This window comes from Channa argus, chromosome 13, assembly GCF_033026475.1.
Source record: "Channa argus isolate prfri chromosome 13, Channa argus male v1.0, whole genome shotgun sequence".
Taxonomy (NCBI): Eukaryota; Metazoa; Chordata; class Actinopteri; order Anabantiformes; family Channidae; genus Channa; species Channa argus.
In genome coordinates this window covers 19,269,174-19,289,483 of record NC_090209.1, presented here as the reverse complement: position 1 = coordinate 19,289,483, position 20,310 = coordinate 19,269,174, and the positions used below count along the sequence as shown (strand labels likewise).

General features: G+C 38.9%; 1 protein-coding gene across 3 annotated transcripts in view; it reads right to left on the bottom strand.

Moving 5' to 3' along the window:
* Positions 1-20,310, bottom strand: part of nphp4 (nephronophthisis 4) — a 138,237-nt gene that overhangs the window by 93,342 nt on the left and 24,585 nt on the right. For all 3 annotated transcript variants that reach the window (XM_067525908.1, XM_067525905.1, XM_067525907.1), the window contains 2 exons: positions 14,863-15,012; positions 12,086-12,222 (listed from right to left, as the gene is read on the bottom strand). In XM_067525908.1, coding sequence (XP_067382009.1) covers positions 12,086-12,222; positions 14,863-15,012 — 287 coding nt within the window. The remainder of the gene's footprint in view (positions 1-12,085; positions 12,223-14,862; positions 15,013-20,310) is intronic.

Genomic DNA, 20,310 nt, shown 5'->3' with positions numbered 1-20,310 from the left:
TGAGAACTGCTATGTGTCTGATAAAATACAAACAACTCAAGACCACAACGTTGCAGGCAACTCTAAGCTCTTCCTGTTTACTTGTATGTATGATCATAATGATAATTCATGCTTAAAGAGAATATAAAAGAATGGATACACATAAACAGTAACTTAATTATAGGGATGTCCCAACTGGATTTAGTCAGACCCATATCTGAGTCCTTTAATGGTTGCTGAACTAATGATTAATTTAACTAAATCATATCCTTCAACGTTTTCTGCTTCAGTGCTAAAATCACTTCAGCGACTTGACAGTGGGCGAAGTGGCAAAGTTCTACTTGTTTGACAAACTGCTGTCTGGGCTGATATCAAATTCTGTTGCACATATGTTTAATGAGCATTGTAGTTCAACTAAAATCTAACCTCATATCTGCTCCGCTCTAATGCATGTGTCTGTGAGGATGGTAGGGACCCCGAGAGAAAGAGGACTCCAGGTTAAGATTGCAGCTGCAGAGCGAACATAAATAAGCCTCTGCATTTGATCAGCCTGATTTTAGATGATGCTTTGAAATAACACCAAACTGATCGAGACACCAATCTCTAGTATCATCTTATCACTCACAAGAAGTCTGAGCGGCCAACAAAAAGAGCCAGTCAGATGATGACACCGGTTGTACACAAATCCCCAGGGCAGACACGAAATGCAGGGTTATGTAAAACAAATTCCCAAACTGTCTGATGACTGACAACTGTTAAGTAGCTGCCTGTGAACTCTCCAACCCTAGAAAGCCACGCTGAGCTCACCTCTCTTCCCACTTGTAGCCATTTGTTTCACTGCATTCTTTGCCCTCTCTCCACCACATCTCTCACTCCCACTCTCCCTTTCTTTCTCTCTCTTTTCTTATCGTTGCCTCATTCCGTCCCTCGTACTGCTTAAAACCCTCTCTATATCCACCCACACCTTCTCAATCAAATTAGCATATCAATTCAGCTTTCAGTCTTTCCCTTTTAAAACAGCAGGAGCAGCAGCCCAGCCTGCCTGGCTACTGTGCAGCCCACATACGCCGCTGCTCACTGCTTCTTTCTTCATTTTACATCTTTGCTCTGACTGACGCCATCCCTCTGTCTGCTTGTTGACCATCTGTTCTCCTCTTGTTACCCTCACTCATTCTCTCATTTACAAGCAAAGCCAGTTATATTACATATATCTATATCTATATCTATATAGATATATAAAGAGGGCATATCTACTTGATGTGGATAGGAGATTAGGGTTCTTGTCACAACCTCAAGTGTTTTCTTCCCTTTTCGTGTTCCTCTTAGAAAATAGCTCCAGTAAAGCCTCAGCTCTCACCTCCTGTGTTGTGTTCTGTGGTGAGAAAAAGCCACGTTGCTTACACATTTGCAACTCGAGAACAGAAGCCAGACAGAGTTTACATGCTTTTCATAATGAATACCCAGAAGGCCTTATCTTCTGTATAATTTCTTGTGTGCTCGTTTAGAAGTTTACTTTTTATTTACCTTTAAGAGGAGCTGGGTGTCTCACTAATGCAATGCTCTATGAATAGTCTGTTTTGAATCGTGTCAGCTCTTATTTGGCTTTGGGAGTCTTATGCAACGTCATGCAGATGGATCACATAGGCTAAGGCTCCAGTCAATTAACATTTTCCAAGATGACCCCAGGTTCCAATGTAGGATTCTACTACATCTACAACACGCATGCCTTGTGATTCCCAACAAGCTATGTGATTACTAAATACAAGAGAAAAATGATTTAAAGCCGTGTCCATCAAGCTACACTCAACAATCCATAATGATGAAGAGAAAACATGTTTTGTCTTTATCACAAGCCAAAAACGTAAAACTCAAATTCACAAAGTAACTCGGAACCTTTGCAGCAGAACTTCAGAGTACAGTCAGGTGCATCCTGTTTACATGCCTGTATATATGTCTAGAACTCTCACGACACAATAAATTAATATGAACATTATCAAAAGCTATACTTTAGTATATACTTTATGTATTACTCTGACATATTCCCAACAATCCCAAGTAAACCCAACAAAATGACCTTTTTTCATTTCTCTTGAAAGCCTGACTAACACACAACCTTTTCAACATAAAGACTGCTCAGTTTTCTTTTTACATAAGTGGATGTGGATCCAGCACCCATGACTTCAAAACTATAAATTACAATATAACCACTCTTTTCCAAGAACCTCTCTGTAAGCCTCTCATATCAGATCAGTGACTCTGGGATGGATTGGAAACTCTCTTACTCCCTTTCCGTGATGCAAACCAACGTAACCATCCATGTGTCTTACTGTACCAACTGACAGTGCCCTTATTGTGCTACATGTTCAGTATCCATCGTGCATACTCTGTGTACCTGATGTTTGACTAATATCGTCCATCCACAAATCCATTATCGGTTACTACTTTTCCTGTTTGGGGTCGCTGAGGGGCTATTCCAACTGTCATAGGGTGAGAGGTGGGGTAGACCCTGCACAGGCTCACAGTTACCCCAACACTAACCCTGAGATAATTATCAAATGAGCCTCATGTATTTTCAAATAATTTCTCTTCCAGACAGAAAAAGTAGGCATTTTTCCTCTGAGAGACATAATATTTTAAAAAGTCTTCAGCTCAGGACTGCATCCCAACACACTTTTGTTTTTACAGTATTTTTGTGTCTATTTTTGCTTTTAGTAATTTGGTAATCATTAAGTGCTATAATATTTCCATTTCATTCATTGTAACCTTATTTGAATAATTATTCAACCAACATTCATCTAGTTATAAGTTATTAGATCAATAAATATTCAGAGATGTAACTCAATTATCTGAAGAAGTCACTGTCTTTGATGTGATTTGACTGATTATCGACGCTGGTTAATTAATGATTAACTGGTATTAAAAGAGTAAATATCTCTACAACTATTCTGGGGCAACATGTTTGTAAAGACATTAATATATCCTCAAATATCCTTTGAGCTGAAAAAAGGTTTTGTACCGTATCTTATGCCTGACTATTTGGGACTGGCTGCATGTTTAGCAAAATCCATGTATTAACTATGTATAGTTTTATAATGTCTTTAAATTAACCTGTCCAATAAATAGCTGCCTCTTGGCCAGGTGGCACCTAATAGCACGAGTATGTCAGGAGATCAGTATAAAATGACTTTCGGTGACACCTGGGTTATAATTATGATTGTGTCTTTCTTGCACAGTCTGCTCTGTCTGCTCTCGCCTTGTGGTTCCACCTCAGCCACTGCTGGAAAATGGCTTTGTCTTTTGTTGGACATGTCAGCCATGAAATATTTCAAAGAGAAAGAGGAGGAAGTTGTTTATATGAGAACATCAGTTAAAGTGTTTCTTCCTGTTCTCTGCATCTCTCACCTCTCCCCCTCCTCTCTGAGTCTCTCTTTCATTTATTTCATTGCTCCTTTTTCTCACTCTGTCAGTTCCTCTTTCTCTCTACCTCTCTTGTTTGCTATCCTCTTTCTTCTCTCTCTCACCTCTGTCGGCTGCCGTCACAGATTTCTTCCTCCCTGGCCTGAAATATGAATATTTTAGAGGTAAGAAGCTTAAAGGGAACAATGAAATGGCCCCCAAGTTAAATTATACTCTATTTCCAGAGTCACAGAAGACAGACTTTACTGAGTGATGAGCACCCATGCCACGTGGGTGTGTCTCTGTCTTTTCACACACATTAAGCCCATTCTCTCATGCCATTTTCTGTCTTATTAGTAATATTTGCCAGAGGGTACACTGTATTGTCTTATAAGGAACACAACGCCACTTAATGAACACGGTCATGAGTTCCCAACAACTAACTTGCCTAAATACTGTTTTTATCTTTAAGGAACAACACTAATTTGCATGCTTTTGGGGGCAGTTTGTTTAGAGCTTTGTTAACAGAGTAAACAAAGGCAGTGCTTTGCAGGAGAAGAGTTTGTGGTGGGATTTTTTTTTTTTTTGTCTTCCAATTAGACAAGTCACCCTTGTGTGGGCATTGTAAAAATAGGGGAAAAGGGAAACTAACAATCTGCTTAAACATCCTGCGTGCGTATGTGTGCGCGTGTGTGTGTGTGTGTGTGTGTGTGTGTGTGTGTGTGTGTGTGTGTGTGTGTGTATAAACGTAATAAAGCCATTGGGTCACTATTATCTGTGATGGATACTCTCATGGAAATTAGTCTGCAGTGCATCAGGAGCTAGGCAAAGCTGATTTTATATCAATATGGCCCCAAGACCTCAACAGAAATACTTTTTTAACTGCAAAACCCAACATTTCTAATGTGTCTGCAATCTCAAGAAGGAAAAATGACCATATTCCTTTGAAATCCGTGTTGGGGATAAAGTCCTCGCCAGTAAGTCAAAGATAACTCTAGTGGAAAATATATATCTTATCTTGCAAAAGAAAAACACTACGAAAGATACAGGCAATACATTTCAGCAGATTGTCGTACAATTGCTGGGTTTGTATTTGATTCCATTTTGCCTTTTTTTTTTTATTTTGGAGGGTTTTTTTCTTCCTTCGTATAAATTTCAATCCAATATAAAATGACAAAAAAACCTCTGAAGTACAGAAGTGGAAGATTATTTCCTCACTTGAGTATTCACACCTGAAAATGGCATTACCATTGTCGAATATTAACAACAAAGATTCTCTTAGATTCAATTTACCGGTTCAACTGCTGGGGGAGGCAGAGGGAAACAGAAGGGTGAGGATGAAATATTAGTAAGCAAAACTGATTTAGTTTGGGACACTGTCATTTGAATAAAATGGAAAGGCTGCAAAAGCAAGGAAGTCATTTAGGGCAAAATTAGAAATAACAGCAGTTGGGAGAGAAAGCAGGCGGCAGCTGTCTCATTGTACGAGTTTTAAAACATGAGTGCAGATTTTTAGCCCTACCCCTAAAAAAAGGTAAGAAACACGATGTTACATTAAATTCCTTCAAATCAAAATACACACTGAAATACAAAGAAGTAAAAAAGGCAAATTTAGTGTCATGTTTGTTTACAAAGAAAACTTTATGTTAAAAGCTTGAATGTCAGCAGGTGCCTCCTATTGTACATTATGTTAATAACTATGCCGACTGAACTGCTAAAGCAGAGTTCAACAGAACAATATATTAGACTAAATAGTTTAAATATTTCTATGACTCATAGGCTAATTATATCTTAGAATTAATAATGTTCCAGCTTTTTTCTGATTAGCCACATCATCTCATGTATTTAATTGACTGTGTACCCAGTCTTGTGTAGCTGCCTAATTGTTTATGGCTGCACACAAACACCAAAACTAACAGAGAAGGCAAAAACTGAATGTGTCTTACATGTACATTTGTATGTTTAATTTCAGTCTGCAAAACTGCAGGCTTATACTTGACCAGGAAAATGAGATTCTTAACAATCAAAATTATTGCTAAAGTTATGTATGGAAACCCAGAACAGTTTTTTCTTAAGCAGTTAACTCCTGATAAGATGGAAAATTATCTCTTTACCTCAGGAAAACAAGGTATCACAAGATAGCGGCATTAAAAAGATAACTGCATCTATTGTTGTTCTCGGCTTCTGTATTTCTCAGAAATCTAGTGTAAAAAATAAAACGTAAGAATGTCTCAGCAGAGATGGGCTTGCTTTATCTAAATATCAGGGTTTTATTACACCTGCTGCTGGGAACAGAAACAAATCAGAGAGGGGCACAAAGCCTCTCAATCTTGTGTGTCCCAAATGAACTGTGCTTGGACTGGTGTCTTTGAAACCCCTAGCCATCCAGAACAGCTCGAAAACATTGCGTTCATTTCTTTACCAGCTTGATACTTACTAAAAGTCATTTTATGGAAAATCCTCAGCACAGTGTCAGCAGCACTGTCTACAGGTGGACCAATAGTGTGTCACACCTCTTTGGTAAACACAACGGTTATGGTTGCTCATGTCAAGCATGTGTTTCCATGTGCACATTCAGTTACTGGTACTCTATGTGTGAGTTCAATATTTGAGCAATTACTGAAACAGAGAAGAAAAACCATTTAGGACCCACAGCTACAGCATGTTGGCCTGTGGCGACATAAACATATAAGGAATTCACGCAACATCAGAAAACCAGAGTCACATTCACTTAACAATAAGCATCATGTAACTAACTGTACACGACTTACTGATATCTGTAAGGTATTTAAATGTGATCAAATCTGAAAAATTTTTCAGTCCTTGCAATTTATGTTTTCTTTCAAAAAGCTGTTAGCAAATGTAGTGCGGCTAAAGCTAAAGCCTGTGTTTGGTCCTTTGTAGCTTTTGCAAAGTTGATTTGTTCTGGCAACGCACCGTTAAAAGCTGTCAGCGATTTGTCAGTAAGTTTTGGTGTCAGTACTTTAGTACATCAACGTGTAGGCTGTTGTAAAATGTAATAATAACTCTACAGATGGCAACTGTCATCTCAAGGATTGTGTTTGTGAGAGAGACAAAGAGTAAAAGTGTGAGGAGGAGAAAGCAGGTGCAATTACTGTATGTCCCACATTGGTTCTGTAAAAGCCAATTACCAAGTGAGTTCCACAAATTTGGCATGTGTTCTAACCTTTGAAAACCAGAAAACAAAAGAACGATTCTCTGAGATGTTGTGACTATCTCACATATTCATTGAGAGGAGACTACTTGGCTGTTATAATTTTCCATGTTTCAACCAATCAATAACACAGAAGCCAGCACACTAAGCTACAAACCAAACCCATGTTGTACTTGACACATTATCAGGAATACGCTGGTCTGGTTGAGTCCACTTTCTTGTACTTTGAAGTCAACCCCATTCCCACTTTTTGTTCATCTGCACCTATGTCAAGACATGCGTCTGTGTGTGTGTGTGCGCTGCTACCCACACAGTGGATGTTAGCTCCCCCATATTGAGGGTGAGTCATGCATGGTAAGAAACAGTGGCAGCATCATTAGCATGCCGCTCTCATCCTCCCACTCCCCTACTCCTTAACAGATTTTAACTGGCACAGCGCTTCCACCGATAAATCACTCTCGCCCTACTGCTGAAACACTCCCATAATTTACAACCAAAAATATGAAGTCAGATACACACTCGTGCTGCTGCTTTCCCTTCCTATTTCATATCACATGTCACTAAGTATTAAAAGAACACATGCCACACCATGAGCAAATCATATTGTAGTATGGTTGGTTCCACTTGGAAAGAATCCCCTAATGCTGGACCCAATCCAACTATGAATAACAATAAAACACAGCCATGCAATATCTGAGCTATAAAGGATAAAGCCAGAATTAATATTTTGTTACTTTGTTTCATTATAGACAGTATTTTTCTTTCTTTTCAACAAATTTCAGAAAAGCCTGTTTCTCAGTCCCTACCCTGTCTGTGGTGTGGAGCCCCAACTTCCCCTGGTCACTGTAATCTTTAAACATCTCTTGATTGAACATGGTTAGTGCACAGTTTGTATAACAGTAACTTTTAAGGTAACAAGAGTGTCTATGTTCATAGAAGTGAAAGAATATGCCACCCAGTGCAGCGGTGTCTTTACTGGTTACTTAGTTCTTTACTTACATTATTAGTTACTTTATTAGCTTTTAGGTCAGGGGTTGTGATCCACCTATATTTTCCCAAAGGTATTCTTTAAAGAAATGTCCTAAGTGAAAGTCGGATGAATGGGGTGAACAATCCTTTTATCCTGGTAAGTTGAAAGCTCATTCTAATTGTTCCTTTTTAAGCACGGATAAATGACCCACCAGTGCCTGTTGGGCATGAGACTGCAAGGCCCTGTGTGAACACAGGACCCCCATGCGGAAACTGAAAGGCTTATCCATTCTGAGGTGCATCCCATTTTAACATTGAGACTTCCCACCTGTACTCAGCACAGGGTCAGAGCATGGACACTGAGCAGTCTGCAGCTACACAGCCCCATACCCAGTCAAATGTGATGCACTGTCTGCAGAGGTGGTAAAAGTACACAAACTCAAAATTTATGTAAAACTGCCAGTATTGGCCAAAAATAAAATTCTCCACTACAAATACCAATTAAAATTTTACACTCAAGTGAGACTTAGACTTGTTTATTTGGTCGAAAGCAAAAGAAAATTCATATGAATTTACACTTTTCCCTGCGCGCGCGCACACACACACACACACACACACACACACACACAGTATGATGCTTAGAGCAAAAAGGTTTAGGTAGAAGCTACTGCGTATTCTTTCCTACTCTTCTCAATATCAATATTCAGACAGCTGAATTTCTAATCAGTTAATCAGCAATTAATAAGCCCCACCAAACTAACCTAATCACCCATCTCTAATCTCGATTACATTGTACTTATTAGCCTATTGTTTTATACCTAACAAGTGAGTCACATATCTTCAAGTCATCCCAGAGTTTATTCCACAACTTAACTCCAACAACACATCGGTTCTCCTCTCATATCACTCAAAATTTTACTAAATGCTGAAATTTTAGAGCCATTAATTTACTACACATTTTATTAGCTGCTGGCATATCATATATCATATCTGCCCTATTAACTGATCTTAGGCCTCTCTCTAAAGTAATAATTTTCACAAACCTCCAGTATGTAATGTAAGAACCACTGAACAATAAAATGTATATAGGTGAGTCTGATCTAACAAATCCTTAATGTTTTGGCAGTGAGCGAAAAAGTAGTTTACTATTTAAGGTTTTACATGTACAGAATCCGAATAACACTGGATAATACAGGTCTGTATTCACTAAAATAGCAGGAAGCTACAATGTACAATTTTCAAGTAGGGCAGATTTAAATAAATCATCATGATATTATTTATTTAGTGCAAAAACAAATAAATCTTGACATTACATGAACAAAACCGCCATTTTTTTGCAAAAAGGTGCTCTTCACAACTGATCCTCCGAAATATCTGAAACTACAACACTTGCACTGATGCTGCAGTTTCCCTTGCATTACACTCTTTAAGACACTGGTCATTTCAATTAAAATCTGAAGCACTCCATTGTTTGGTTCAGTATGGAGTTCCACAGAAACAAAATTGTTTTTAAAAAAATTTATGGATCTACGTTTCCTCGTTTACCTGCTGTACATTCTCTGTCTTATAGGGTCTATAACCAGTCACACTCCGTTTCATTTACTCGTTGGATCGGCAGTCACAAAGCCTTGCATTTCATGAATATTTGATGTGAGCCAAGTGCATTAAACCCAATTCCTTTGCACTGCATCAGTTACAGTGGGTACATGCCTAATTATGATAAGGAGAAGGCACTCAGCTGGCACATTCAAAGATGCAGCCACGCTCAAAGTCCTTAGAGAAGAATGTGCGAGATGCCTCCTTTTTCGGAAATGTTCAACCTCCTTTGTCTTTTTTATAGTAGCACGTCCACAGGGGCAGTCCTACTTTGAGTGAGTTTTCTTCTTTTAGGACAAATGAAAACTTCCTGGAGCTTTGTTACCAGAGTCTTTCTCAAATCATTAAATCAGCCTAAGGCGTTTTGTTCTGCCTGCAGCGTGGCACCAGTCCTTCCCTGCTCCTCTTCTGCTATTCATCATCTTCTCTTCTCCCTAGTCTTTTGATCACAAGCCAAAATGTTACATAATTTCTGACAAGATCTCAGGCCCTTTCATCAAGAGTAATGGGTTTTATTTAACATGTAGGTGAAACATTGCTACAGGTCATTTGAGGTTATGCAGCCTCTGGCTTCATTCAAATTCAACCCTTAAGGTGAACAGTGATTTGGAAGGTCACGGTGTGCTGGGAGAGGTTCAAGACCAAAGTTTAAATTAGCCTTCTGTTCATTAAAGTAGACTATAAAACTAAGGAAATGGTCTTTCTATAAATCCTAGAATACTTCACATGAAAAGCACCTCAACTAGGGCACTGACTGTTAAATATATTTGGGAAACGGACTGCATAAGAAGCCACACTCTGATAGTTTGTCACACTAAATATAGACATGCTTATGGGGAGATTATGTGAAGACTATACTGTATGTCAGACTAGCAGAAGCATAAAGGATTCATCTCATGCTGCACTGTACAGTGATCCACCACCCAATTCCTCCTCATTTTTAATCACTGCATTTCTGCCTCAAAACCAATTTAAGCATTGACACACTAGAATGACGTCACATATGCACGAGCACACACACACACACACACACACACACACACACACACACACACACACACACACACACACACAGTTGGCAGGTGAGGTGTCAGCATCACTCCAAGGACATGTTGATGACAATTCAGTTAAGTCACACTTTTAAAGGTCACACACAGAGCACTTTTACTGTGTCTCACTCACACGCACGCACACACACGTTAATTAAAAGCTGCAATCAAGCCGACTTCTGCATGTATTAACACCTCTTACAAATGTGAGAATGTCATTATACCGTCACAAGTTATTTAAGTCCCGTACATTTACCTAATCTACAGAACTTACACTAGGCTGGTTGTAAGACCTTCACACAACATTTCACAAATGAAATAAAAACCTTGAACACAAAAAATGAGAAAAGTTATTCATGTTAACCTGTTAATTACCTCACCGTGGAAAAAAAGGAAGACAAAGTTGCATCGCATTGTTTGTCTTCAAGATAGTAAAAAGAACCAAAACTCTGAAATTTTAGAATCCAAAATGTGCTTCAGGAAATCTAATGGTAATCTGCCTATTAATATCCAACTTGTATTTACTATTAATTAATATCCGTTCGTCTTTCCACCCATCGTTATTTAAAATGCACTTGCAATTCTGCTGCTCCTTACCCATGGTGGCAATCTGGGACTCATTGACGCAGGGTTGCATTTAAAGTTAGGGAGAGCTGATTCCCCATAAAGCTTTTCTTTAAATATAACTACATTTAAATAGGCTTGCTGGTCCATAAAGAACTGGCTTTCTCCCGTGGGCCTGGGTAGGAAGGGAGGAAAAGCTGGGCCCATGAAACAACATGGCCCCCGTGTAAGTATCCGGTGGTTGCTCAAAGTGGATTTACAGTAACAGTACTCACTCTGTATACTGTACAAACTAAAAGGAACAGAAAAATAAGTTGATGCATTTGCATGCATTATGATTTGTGTTTGCCGTTTCCCACCTATAGTAAATAAATGTTTCTGCATCCGTGTGTCTGATTCAATATAAGCTATAAGGTAAATTTTCTCACATGAAGATGAAGCAACTGGGCCTTTGGCAGAAAACTTACTACACGCTTCTTTCATATATATTAGGTGTATTCTGTTTCAACATCAACTTTTGTTTTTCATGCTGTGGAGTTTAATACAATAAAACAAAAGTAGTGTCGCTTCAGTCTTTTACTAGTGTCCAGAATTGCTACCATGTTTTGTAGTGTGCATGTGTAGAACATGTCCATGGTCCCTGTCTGTGGTATGAAGTAAACTCACAGGGCCTGTGCAATATCACTTTATGAACAATCACAAGTCAATATTTGTACCTGTCAAATACAATTAAATACCATCTGGGTTTCCATATACAAGACAAGGGAAAGAGAAGAGAAACGGGTCAATTATTTTGGCAGGTGCTGAGCTTTAAGTAGCAATGACAGCCGTAAAGGGTCTGTATGCAAATGAAAGGGAAGGTGAGTTAAAGAAAATTATCAGGGTGGAGAAAAGGATCTTGTGTCAAGAGTTGTGTCAAGGCCATAATGGGTCTCTTAAATATGAAGAGCTTAGTGAACTCTTACCTCAGAAGGATGAGAAGTTATTGGGATTGTGTAGATAACTCTATATCAAAACAAAATGTTGCTTTGCTTTATAAAGGTTTTAAGCTTTATAGTACAGATTTTCCCTTGTACACAAGCCATAAACTATACATGGATGTAACATGTAAGGTGAGGAAGAGACCTATGTGCTCACAGGTGTGCACAGCATTTTCCATCTCCCTGTATTAGTATTTGATTTTTTTTTTTTACAACAGAAATAATATTTTACGTGCACCATTTCATTTGCCGAAAGCGTTAAGCCACCCTAGGACAATAAGGATTGGACAGGGTCCCCCAGCTCTCATGATAAACTCTGTCACTGTCCTGTGTCATGGGTTATCAAGGCTGTGTGTGTTATGGAAGTTTGGCCTTACTGTGTTGTGGCAGTCAACACTGATCAGCTGCAGCAACTGGCTCTCAAATGCCTCTAGGGACGGCTGGAGGGAGATGGTCAGTCTACTCAGGGTGAAGGGAAGCATCTTGAGCATCTGAGGCCTCAGCAGAGTATTTCCTGGTGACCGTAAATTACATTAAAATATTCACATGCTATGACATATACATAATTATTATTATATAGACACATATTTAAAGCAATTCCAAATTGCAATTAAGACTCGTCATCTTCTGTTTTTTTCAGATCATCTGAATATTGACTGTGTAAATCTATCCACTACACGGTCAGAGTATCCCACAATGCAAAACTAAAAGTAGTGGTATGTATGAATGGTATGTAAACAACTTATGATGCAATATGACAGAAATGTGTCAGTTTCAGAAATATCAAATGACTGCTCTGTTTTGAGTAAACTACTTAGTGTTGATTATATAGGGAGTAGTGAATGTGTGTATAAAGAGGGATTTCGTACACCGCCAATAAGTTATAGCGACATACCAAAAAAAAAAAAGGGAAAAAAAGGTTAATAATAAAAACAACACAAAAGTATTAATGACCTTTGATGTGTTGATCAGAATTGTTGTCAGGTGATTCCTGTTCACCTTCATTTTCTCAACATGTGTCTAGAACTTGGTTAAGTCCACCTCTGGTGAAATAAACTGATTGGACATAGTTTAAAAAATGCCTACACTTGTTTCTAAAAGGTCCCACAATCCACACCATGGATAATCATCTGTCCAGCCAAATTTAGTAGAGACATTCGTCAGGGAGGTGACCAGGAATCCAAAAGTCAGTCCTCTGCAGAGATCATAAGCTGCTAGAGGGCGGACCATGGCACCAATCTTCACCTGGGTAATACCATCCCCATGGTAAAAACATAGCAGCCTTAGCATCATGACATGGGGGGGGGGGCATAAAGACCAAATGTTGGGGATTTTAGTCCTTAAATTTGTTAATAATGTCTAAAAACATACTTTAACTTTGTAAACTTGTCAGGTGGAAAATGCATTTCAGCCAAGCTGATTCTATTTACATCTGTTGTCTCCTATATAGTTAGTTGAACTTACCCATTTAACTAGTGTAAACTTATTGCCAAAGGGTGGGTTCTCAGAAACACTTCCCCATTTCATGGCAGCCTTATTTATTATGATAACTATCACCCTGGACTCCAGAGACTCTGCAAAGCGAATGTTATATTCTCCTGGAATTTGAGTTAAACCTGAACCTTCACGGTTTGTCTTTTTAACCACAAGCAGCTGGCTCTGTGTATGTCACTGTCAGTCTGTCCAAAAGCTATCTCCCCAAATCCCTTCACTTTATGGTCACAACAGTAGTTCAGAGAGGTGTACTTGTTCCAACGGCTAGTTTAATGAGGCTTCAACAGATACAGACGAGTTAGTGAAAAATTAATGAAAAGGCTGGAAGGGATAAAGCAAATTTGCAACAAACACACTACTTCCTCATGAAGATAAGTTCAGGAAATGAACCTCTGTTTTGGCAGCAGACATTTACACAGTCAACCCTCACTCTTTGATTAAGAATATTTTATTATATCTCTCTAAGAGACAGCATCTCCATCTAAATGACTGCTCCATTGATTTAGCTGCATAATGCCAATCAGGGGAATATTTATATCACACAGAGAGACACCAGTGCTTGTGTCAAACAATCTGACAAAAACTGTTTCCCTTTGGATACTTGGCATAAAGTGAATCAGAATCAATTGAAAAATGCATCTCAGCCAATAAATGAAGTGGGAAAGACTGTGAAGTCCACAATCACCCCTTTCAGACACAACAAAGAGGAAATAGCCAGTGTGATTGTAATCTCTTCCAGAGTAATGCAGCCATCAAGCATTTCATTGCAGCCCTTGTCTCTGGAGCGCAGAGTTGGACTGTTCTGAATGTGGCGTGAATATCAAGCCGGTGGCTGTGGTCTTAAAAGGCAGCTTAGGTCTCTGCTGCTCACAGCCCCAGAACATGAAGAGGATTAGCCTGCTACCATACCTCCCACTGACTCCCAATGATTATAGCTCTGCTCTGTCAGACTTCATTACATTCCCCCTTAGAAACTTACTTTCTAAGTAGTGCAGACATTTCAACTTCTGATGGAACCAAGTTTCCAAAAAAAGGACACTATTAAGTACCACGGTGAATGTCCTGTATGGTATTTTGACAGCTGTTGAAAAACCATCCATTTAAGTTTATTATGCAACATCACACCTGATATGTGCTCATAGTGCTGTGTTGACTCATGTCCTATTTTATTGAATGTAGAATAAATACTAACCAAGAGAAGACTACATCTGGACAACATTAAATGCAGAATTTCACTTGATGGCACGTGGAATTAAGAGGAAAATAGATGCCACACATAGATATTTCCATTAATATAGGCAGCTTTAGTTGGTCTTGTATGTAACAAGAGCACACTTAAGCTAATTAGAGTTGTGTCAATATAAAAAGCCCTACAAATGTTATAAACACAAATTCCTTGTGACTCCTCCATAGCTGTAAAACGTTTAAGTGTACCTTTGTAAAGTGATTTTGCTTATTCGGCCAAAAAGGCAAAGAGGGATGGGTACTAGGTTTTGGAAAGAGCTGGAGGTGAATGAACTTTAGATGAACTGTGGCTCGACACTTAACATTTATATCTGATAATTATGTAATATATTCTCACTCATGGGACAACAGACCAAACAACAACTGTCAGCATCAACTGACCCAGATTACTCACATGTGGCCTGGACAGTTTTACCTGTTGTCGAAGCTGCTAGCCCAGGAATATTCTCATCTGCAGATACTAAGACATTCTCTGGAAGGAGGTGCATCACGGAAACCAACGCAGGATGGCTTTTTAACACACACTCCAAATGTGAGCCTTCAATAGTCTTCAGGAGACTGCTGTCTGCGAATTAGAAAAAATATAACAAATGTAGGAAGGAATTGTTTTACTATTTAACACACACATTTCATGACAAAGTGCTACCCTGGATAAAAACACTACATTATTGCTTCCCACCAACATCACCAACCAAACCAAGTAAATGTGATACCTCTCCTTGGTGCGTCAGAGTCTAATATTTCCCCAGAAGCAGCGAGTCACCCGACAACCCGGCATTTAACACACAGACACCTTCATTTTTCAATATTCCATTTGGCTGTTCGTGACCTAGGTGCAATGTTCCATTACACTACAAGCATCATTTTCCAGCGCTAAACCGAAATGACAACTATTCAGCTTGGGAAACATGCTTCACACCACGAGCAGGGTGGCACAGAGGGTGTAAGCAATGAGGTTTACATTGTCATCGTTCAAGGAGGTCATCTAATGACAAGTGGCAATCCACAATTCCTGTGATCAATACAAAGCACAGACCCTTTGGAAGGTGAACAAGGTGAGGCGTTGCATATTTTGCTCCCTTCAAGCTTGCGCAGTCATTACAATCTTTTACCCTGACAGGGTTAATGACTGCACCTTTAGCAGCATCAGTGACAATCAATACAGGAAGCTCCATTCACTCCAAGAGGCTTTCTCAACGAGCTGAACATGAGAAATCTAAAGGTAAGACATTATAGACAGTGAAATGGAGGTGATGTCTGAGAGCATTTAAGGGATCACTGTAAATAAAGAGGTAGGATAACAACACTGTAGTTGTTGTAATTAGTTAAATATTAAGATGCTTTTGGAAGAATGGTTAATAAACTGATATGGATACAAGCAATGAACAGAGAAAATAAATCCATCGACATTTGAGGTTTCCACCCTTTGCCTTTAAACAATAATAATTCTAGGTAGTTGTGCAGTTAATTAGTACTTATAAATAAGTATTTGATAAAGAGTTCAAAGTATAACCAAGCTGAATGGAACACTAGCACCAATCACGTGACACGTGTGTGGACATGTGTTATTTGCTCACGCGCAGACTAAATTCTAGAACTGCAAAGACTCTACAAGCGGACACACATGTAAACACATTCATGCATGCATCACATTTTATATCCAATAGGGTCTGAGGCTTAATGTACAACAGAAAATCAAATACTTCTTACCAAGATTCCGCATAAACAGTTATAGTAAACACTACAGTGCATCGCAGTACACAGTAGACAAAAACTGCTGAATGCAATTCACCCAGAAGGTTTTCCCTGTATGGATCTACTTTAAAAACATCAATGAATTATTTTCTAGGTCTGAATGCTTCACATATTTTGTCCATGAGGGGAAAAAAAAAATAATACCTGAGGTATAGAAATAAAATTGGTAATAAATGAATTGGTAATGAATAAAATGGTCATCTCTCCTATAGACTGCATTTCATGAGTTTTCAGAGCAGAGCTAGTACCTTTATCTTTAAAGTCAATGAAAAGGGGTTAAGTTGGAAATAAGATAAAGGAGTTTATCATTGTGTTCACTTCATCACACTGCCCCTGACTCATCTCAGCCAATCCATTTAACTCAGTTTGTACAAAAAAGTGCTCACGTCTAAAGTCAGAAAAGCAAAATGGTTTGAGGAAATCTCTGAGGTTGCAGCTCAGCTTCAATTCTGTTCTACAAACACGTTAGCGGTGACAGCAGCTTTCGTTGAAAAGGTGCTTCTTCCCACGAAACAGAAAAAAGTAGGATGGGCGTGAAGGGAGAGGAAGCAAAGGGGGGAAATCAAACATGGAACTTTCTTGACACAGATGGTGCCCAGGTGTCTGGAACTTTTTCATCATTTATTTCTTGTTATTCATTATGCATCAAGCCTGGGTATCTGTCAGATGCTGTGCATAGATTAGAAAACTACCCCAAAAGTTCCTTACAGCCACGGTGTGGTACCTCAGTTGAGCCACAGTTTGGCAAGAGATGTGAAACCAAAGATGTGGGGTGAAAAAAAATGGCTCTGCATCAGACAAACAGAAGCACTGTTTTTTGAAGAAGAGCAGGAAGGAAGGAAGTCATAAAGAAAAGATTTTTGAGAGAGGGGTCTACAGCCAACTAAGGTAAGACAGGAGGGATTTGAAGTGACAGCTTGCAAGACACAATCGCTACAGTGGTGCTTACATGTAAAACAGGAAGATAAAACGTACACGTAAAATTGTATATTTGGTGTTTAGGACTTAAATAATTTGTCAAAACAAATTTTCTTTTAAATTCCTGAATGATGAATGAAAGAATGTCCTTTGGGATTTGGATTGGGCATCAAATATACACTATAAAACAAACTGAGAAGGTCAAAATGGGCTTAAAAATTTTAGGGCCAATGTCGATATAGTATGTATTTTTTAATACTTGTTTCACTTCAACATGTGGGGATTCATAAAATGTGGTTATTAAAAGTACTGCTGTTGGTTACACCCTTAAACTGCATTCTCCTAACTCCTAAACTTTCTCAATTTCTGTTTAACTCACATGTTAATACTTGTTTGAGGCAAACAAATGTCAGCCACAAATTTTTTTACAACCAGCTCCATTTTCCAATTAACTGAATCAAACAGCAGCTGCAGAATTATTAGGTGGTGCTGGTGAGTTATGCAATCACAAGTGAAACTTTCAACCCAAGAAAGTCTGCAAAGAGCCTCGTTTTCCAAGGTGGATAACCATGTTAGCATGGTTAGAGCTAAGCTGAGTTAATGTATAGACTTTGACCAGCGTTCACGACTCAGAAAGTAGAGAGGTCGCCCACTAATCCCAGGGTTGGTTTAATCCCTGCCTCCTCCTGTCTATATGCTGAAGTATTAGGCAAGACACTGAACCCCAGGTTGCTCACAGTGGGTCAGGCCAGCGAGTTGTATGGCAGCGGTCCTCATTGGCATGTGAGTAAACGTATGCGTGTGGGAATGGCCCAATGAGAATCAACTGCAAAGCATTTTTTGTAGTAATAGAGCACAATTATCTTTTGGCATGAAAAACGTTATTCTTCTCCTCTCACATATACATGTATCTCTCTTCCTTGGCTTAGGGTTGGGCTTTTTTGCTGCCAGATATACCTGCACAGCATTACACAGAATTTAGTTTTATTTCACAGAAACTACTGGTTACTACTTATTTTTTGGAAAGTTTTTAAAGAAGTGGGTGTAGTTAGAAACAATACCGTACTGTATCCATGAGTTTAAAAAGATAAATACGACTGCAGATGAAGTGCTTAAATTTACCGGACTAATAAGGGTCTGAGGTAGTAAAGGCACAGGTGAGGGACCCACAATAGGGAAAAAAGTTTTGTTTAACATTATGTTTGCTGGAAGTTTGAAGTTCACCCAAACAGCAATAAAGCTTAGCGTAGGTGTTGCAAACAAACACTTATGTGGGAAGCCTTAGAGACAGAAATGCAGTGAAAACCACATTGAAGGCGCTAGTAAACCTCTTTATCTTAGCCAAAAAGAAGCTTTTCTGTATGTCGCTGACAGATTTTGTCAGCGACATATTGACAAAGTTTCTGGCCCCCACATACAGATATACACAATGAATTAGTGTATCGTGTGTTGCTTCAAATTAAGATATGCTAATGTGAACACAATGTACCATCTGTTTGTCCTCTCATCACACTAAGAAGGCCCCAGAGCAGCCCTCCATCCATCTCATTCCACTTTTCTTCTCTCTTCTCCTTCCCTTTTTCTCCCAGTTGGTTGCAAGGAAAAGCTTAGATCAAGCCAATGAGCTTACTGCCTCCCTTCGTGCTTTTTTTCCTCCTCCTATTTTTGCCTCCCATCTTTTAAGACTTTCAAAAGCCCCAAGGCAACTTCCTTTGCTCCATCTCCTCTCCATTTCCCATTTCCTGCCTCTTGACCCTGACTCCAGCTCTGGAAAATAAAGAAGTTGGACTTCTCTGCCATGACCACTCAAGTTCTTTCTCCAGTAGTTTGTCTGCTTCTTTTCTATGCCAATTCAGACTGACTTGTCTCCAGCTGATATTTGTGCATTCAGATTTTCTCTGCTGATCTCATACCTTTTATTCAAATTTTTATTTCATGGGTATAAACTAAGTTTCACCTAAGGAGCAAACTTTTATTTTCGAATGAAAAGTGCGCTTATCCAAAGCCCAACTCTTTCAGAGCCATGAAAATCATTTTCTTATCATCATTATGTTATATTACAAATTTATTTATTAGTTATAATGATTTATGTAAATGTCACCTGGCATCTCTACATTTTGACCAATGTAGCCCATCTTCATTCTTCTACCCTGACAAACCCTTTCTTCATGTATTTCATAGTGTATTTGTGTTTCTCTACACGCTTTATACCCAACCCTAGAGAGGTGTGTGTGTGTGTTGCTAACCATTTCACAAAGTCTGGCTAGGTAGCAGAACAGAAGATAACCTAATCTGGCAGTAACACTTCTTAACAATGAGTTAACTTTCCACAAGGCCTGTAGTCGAAGGTTGCATTATTATACCAAAACCACAGACTTTTGTAATAAAGAAATGTGGAAGATCACAATAAGTTTTCTCCAAATTTGCAGTGCAACACTTAGGTACAGTATACAAATCTCTAAATCTTACAATTTAAAACCCCAAATATACAAGAGCACAGAAACAAGCTTTAAGCTACATCCTGCTAGAAAACACTAGCATCTTCAAAAAATGCTTTTTACTGTAATTAAAAATAAACTGAGATGTATACTCAACAATAAAATAAGTAAAACATAAATCACATTTCTCTCTCTGGCTTCAAGCTATGCATAAAACTTCCTCTGACAAACGATGGGGCATTCTAGAGATGGGGTTGCATCAACACAGCAAAGAGTAGAGAAGATTGCTAGAGCAAGTTGGCACAGCCATATAGGTAGAGACGAGACACTTCAGGTAATGAGGAAATGTGGGAGAACGCTTAGTTCACTGGGGTTCAGGTATGCCCTGCTCCCTTTTTTGGGTGATTGGAAATACTCCGTGTAATTGAGCAATTGTCTGAATTCCAGTGCAGGTCTGAAAGGGGCTATAGAGGCTCCAACTGAGTTCATCTAGTGTCATGTGTAACTACACAGCTGCTCTTATCAGTTGAACATTAAAACGTATGAGATGATACAGTGCTTCATTCATTTTTTTTAAAACATCCTTTGGAGATAAAACTATGGAAAATGAACCAGAGGAGACATAGTCCTTGGGAACTTCACTAGTAACATGACCATTTAATCAAGTGTCTCGTCATCACTCCATAAGACACCGTCTGCACAGAAATTAAAAAACGTTAATTGAGTTAAATTGTTAGCTGCGTGTTTGTGTT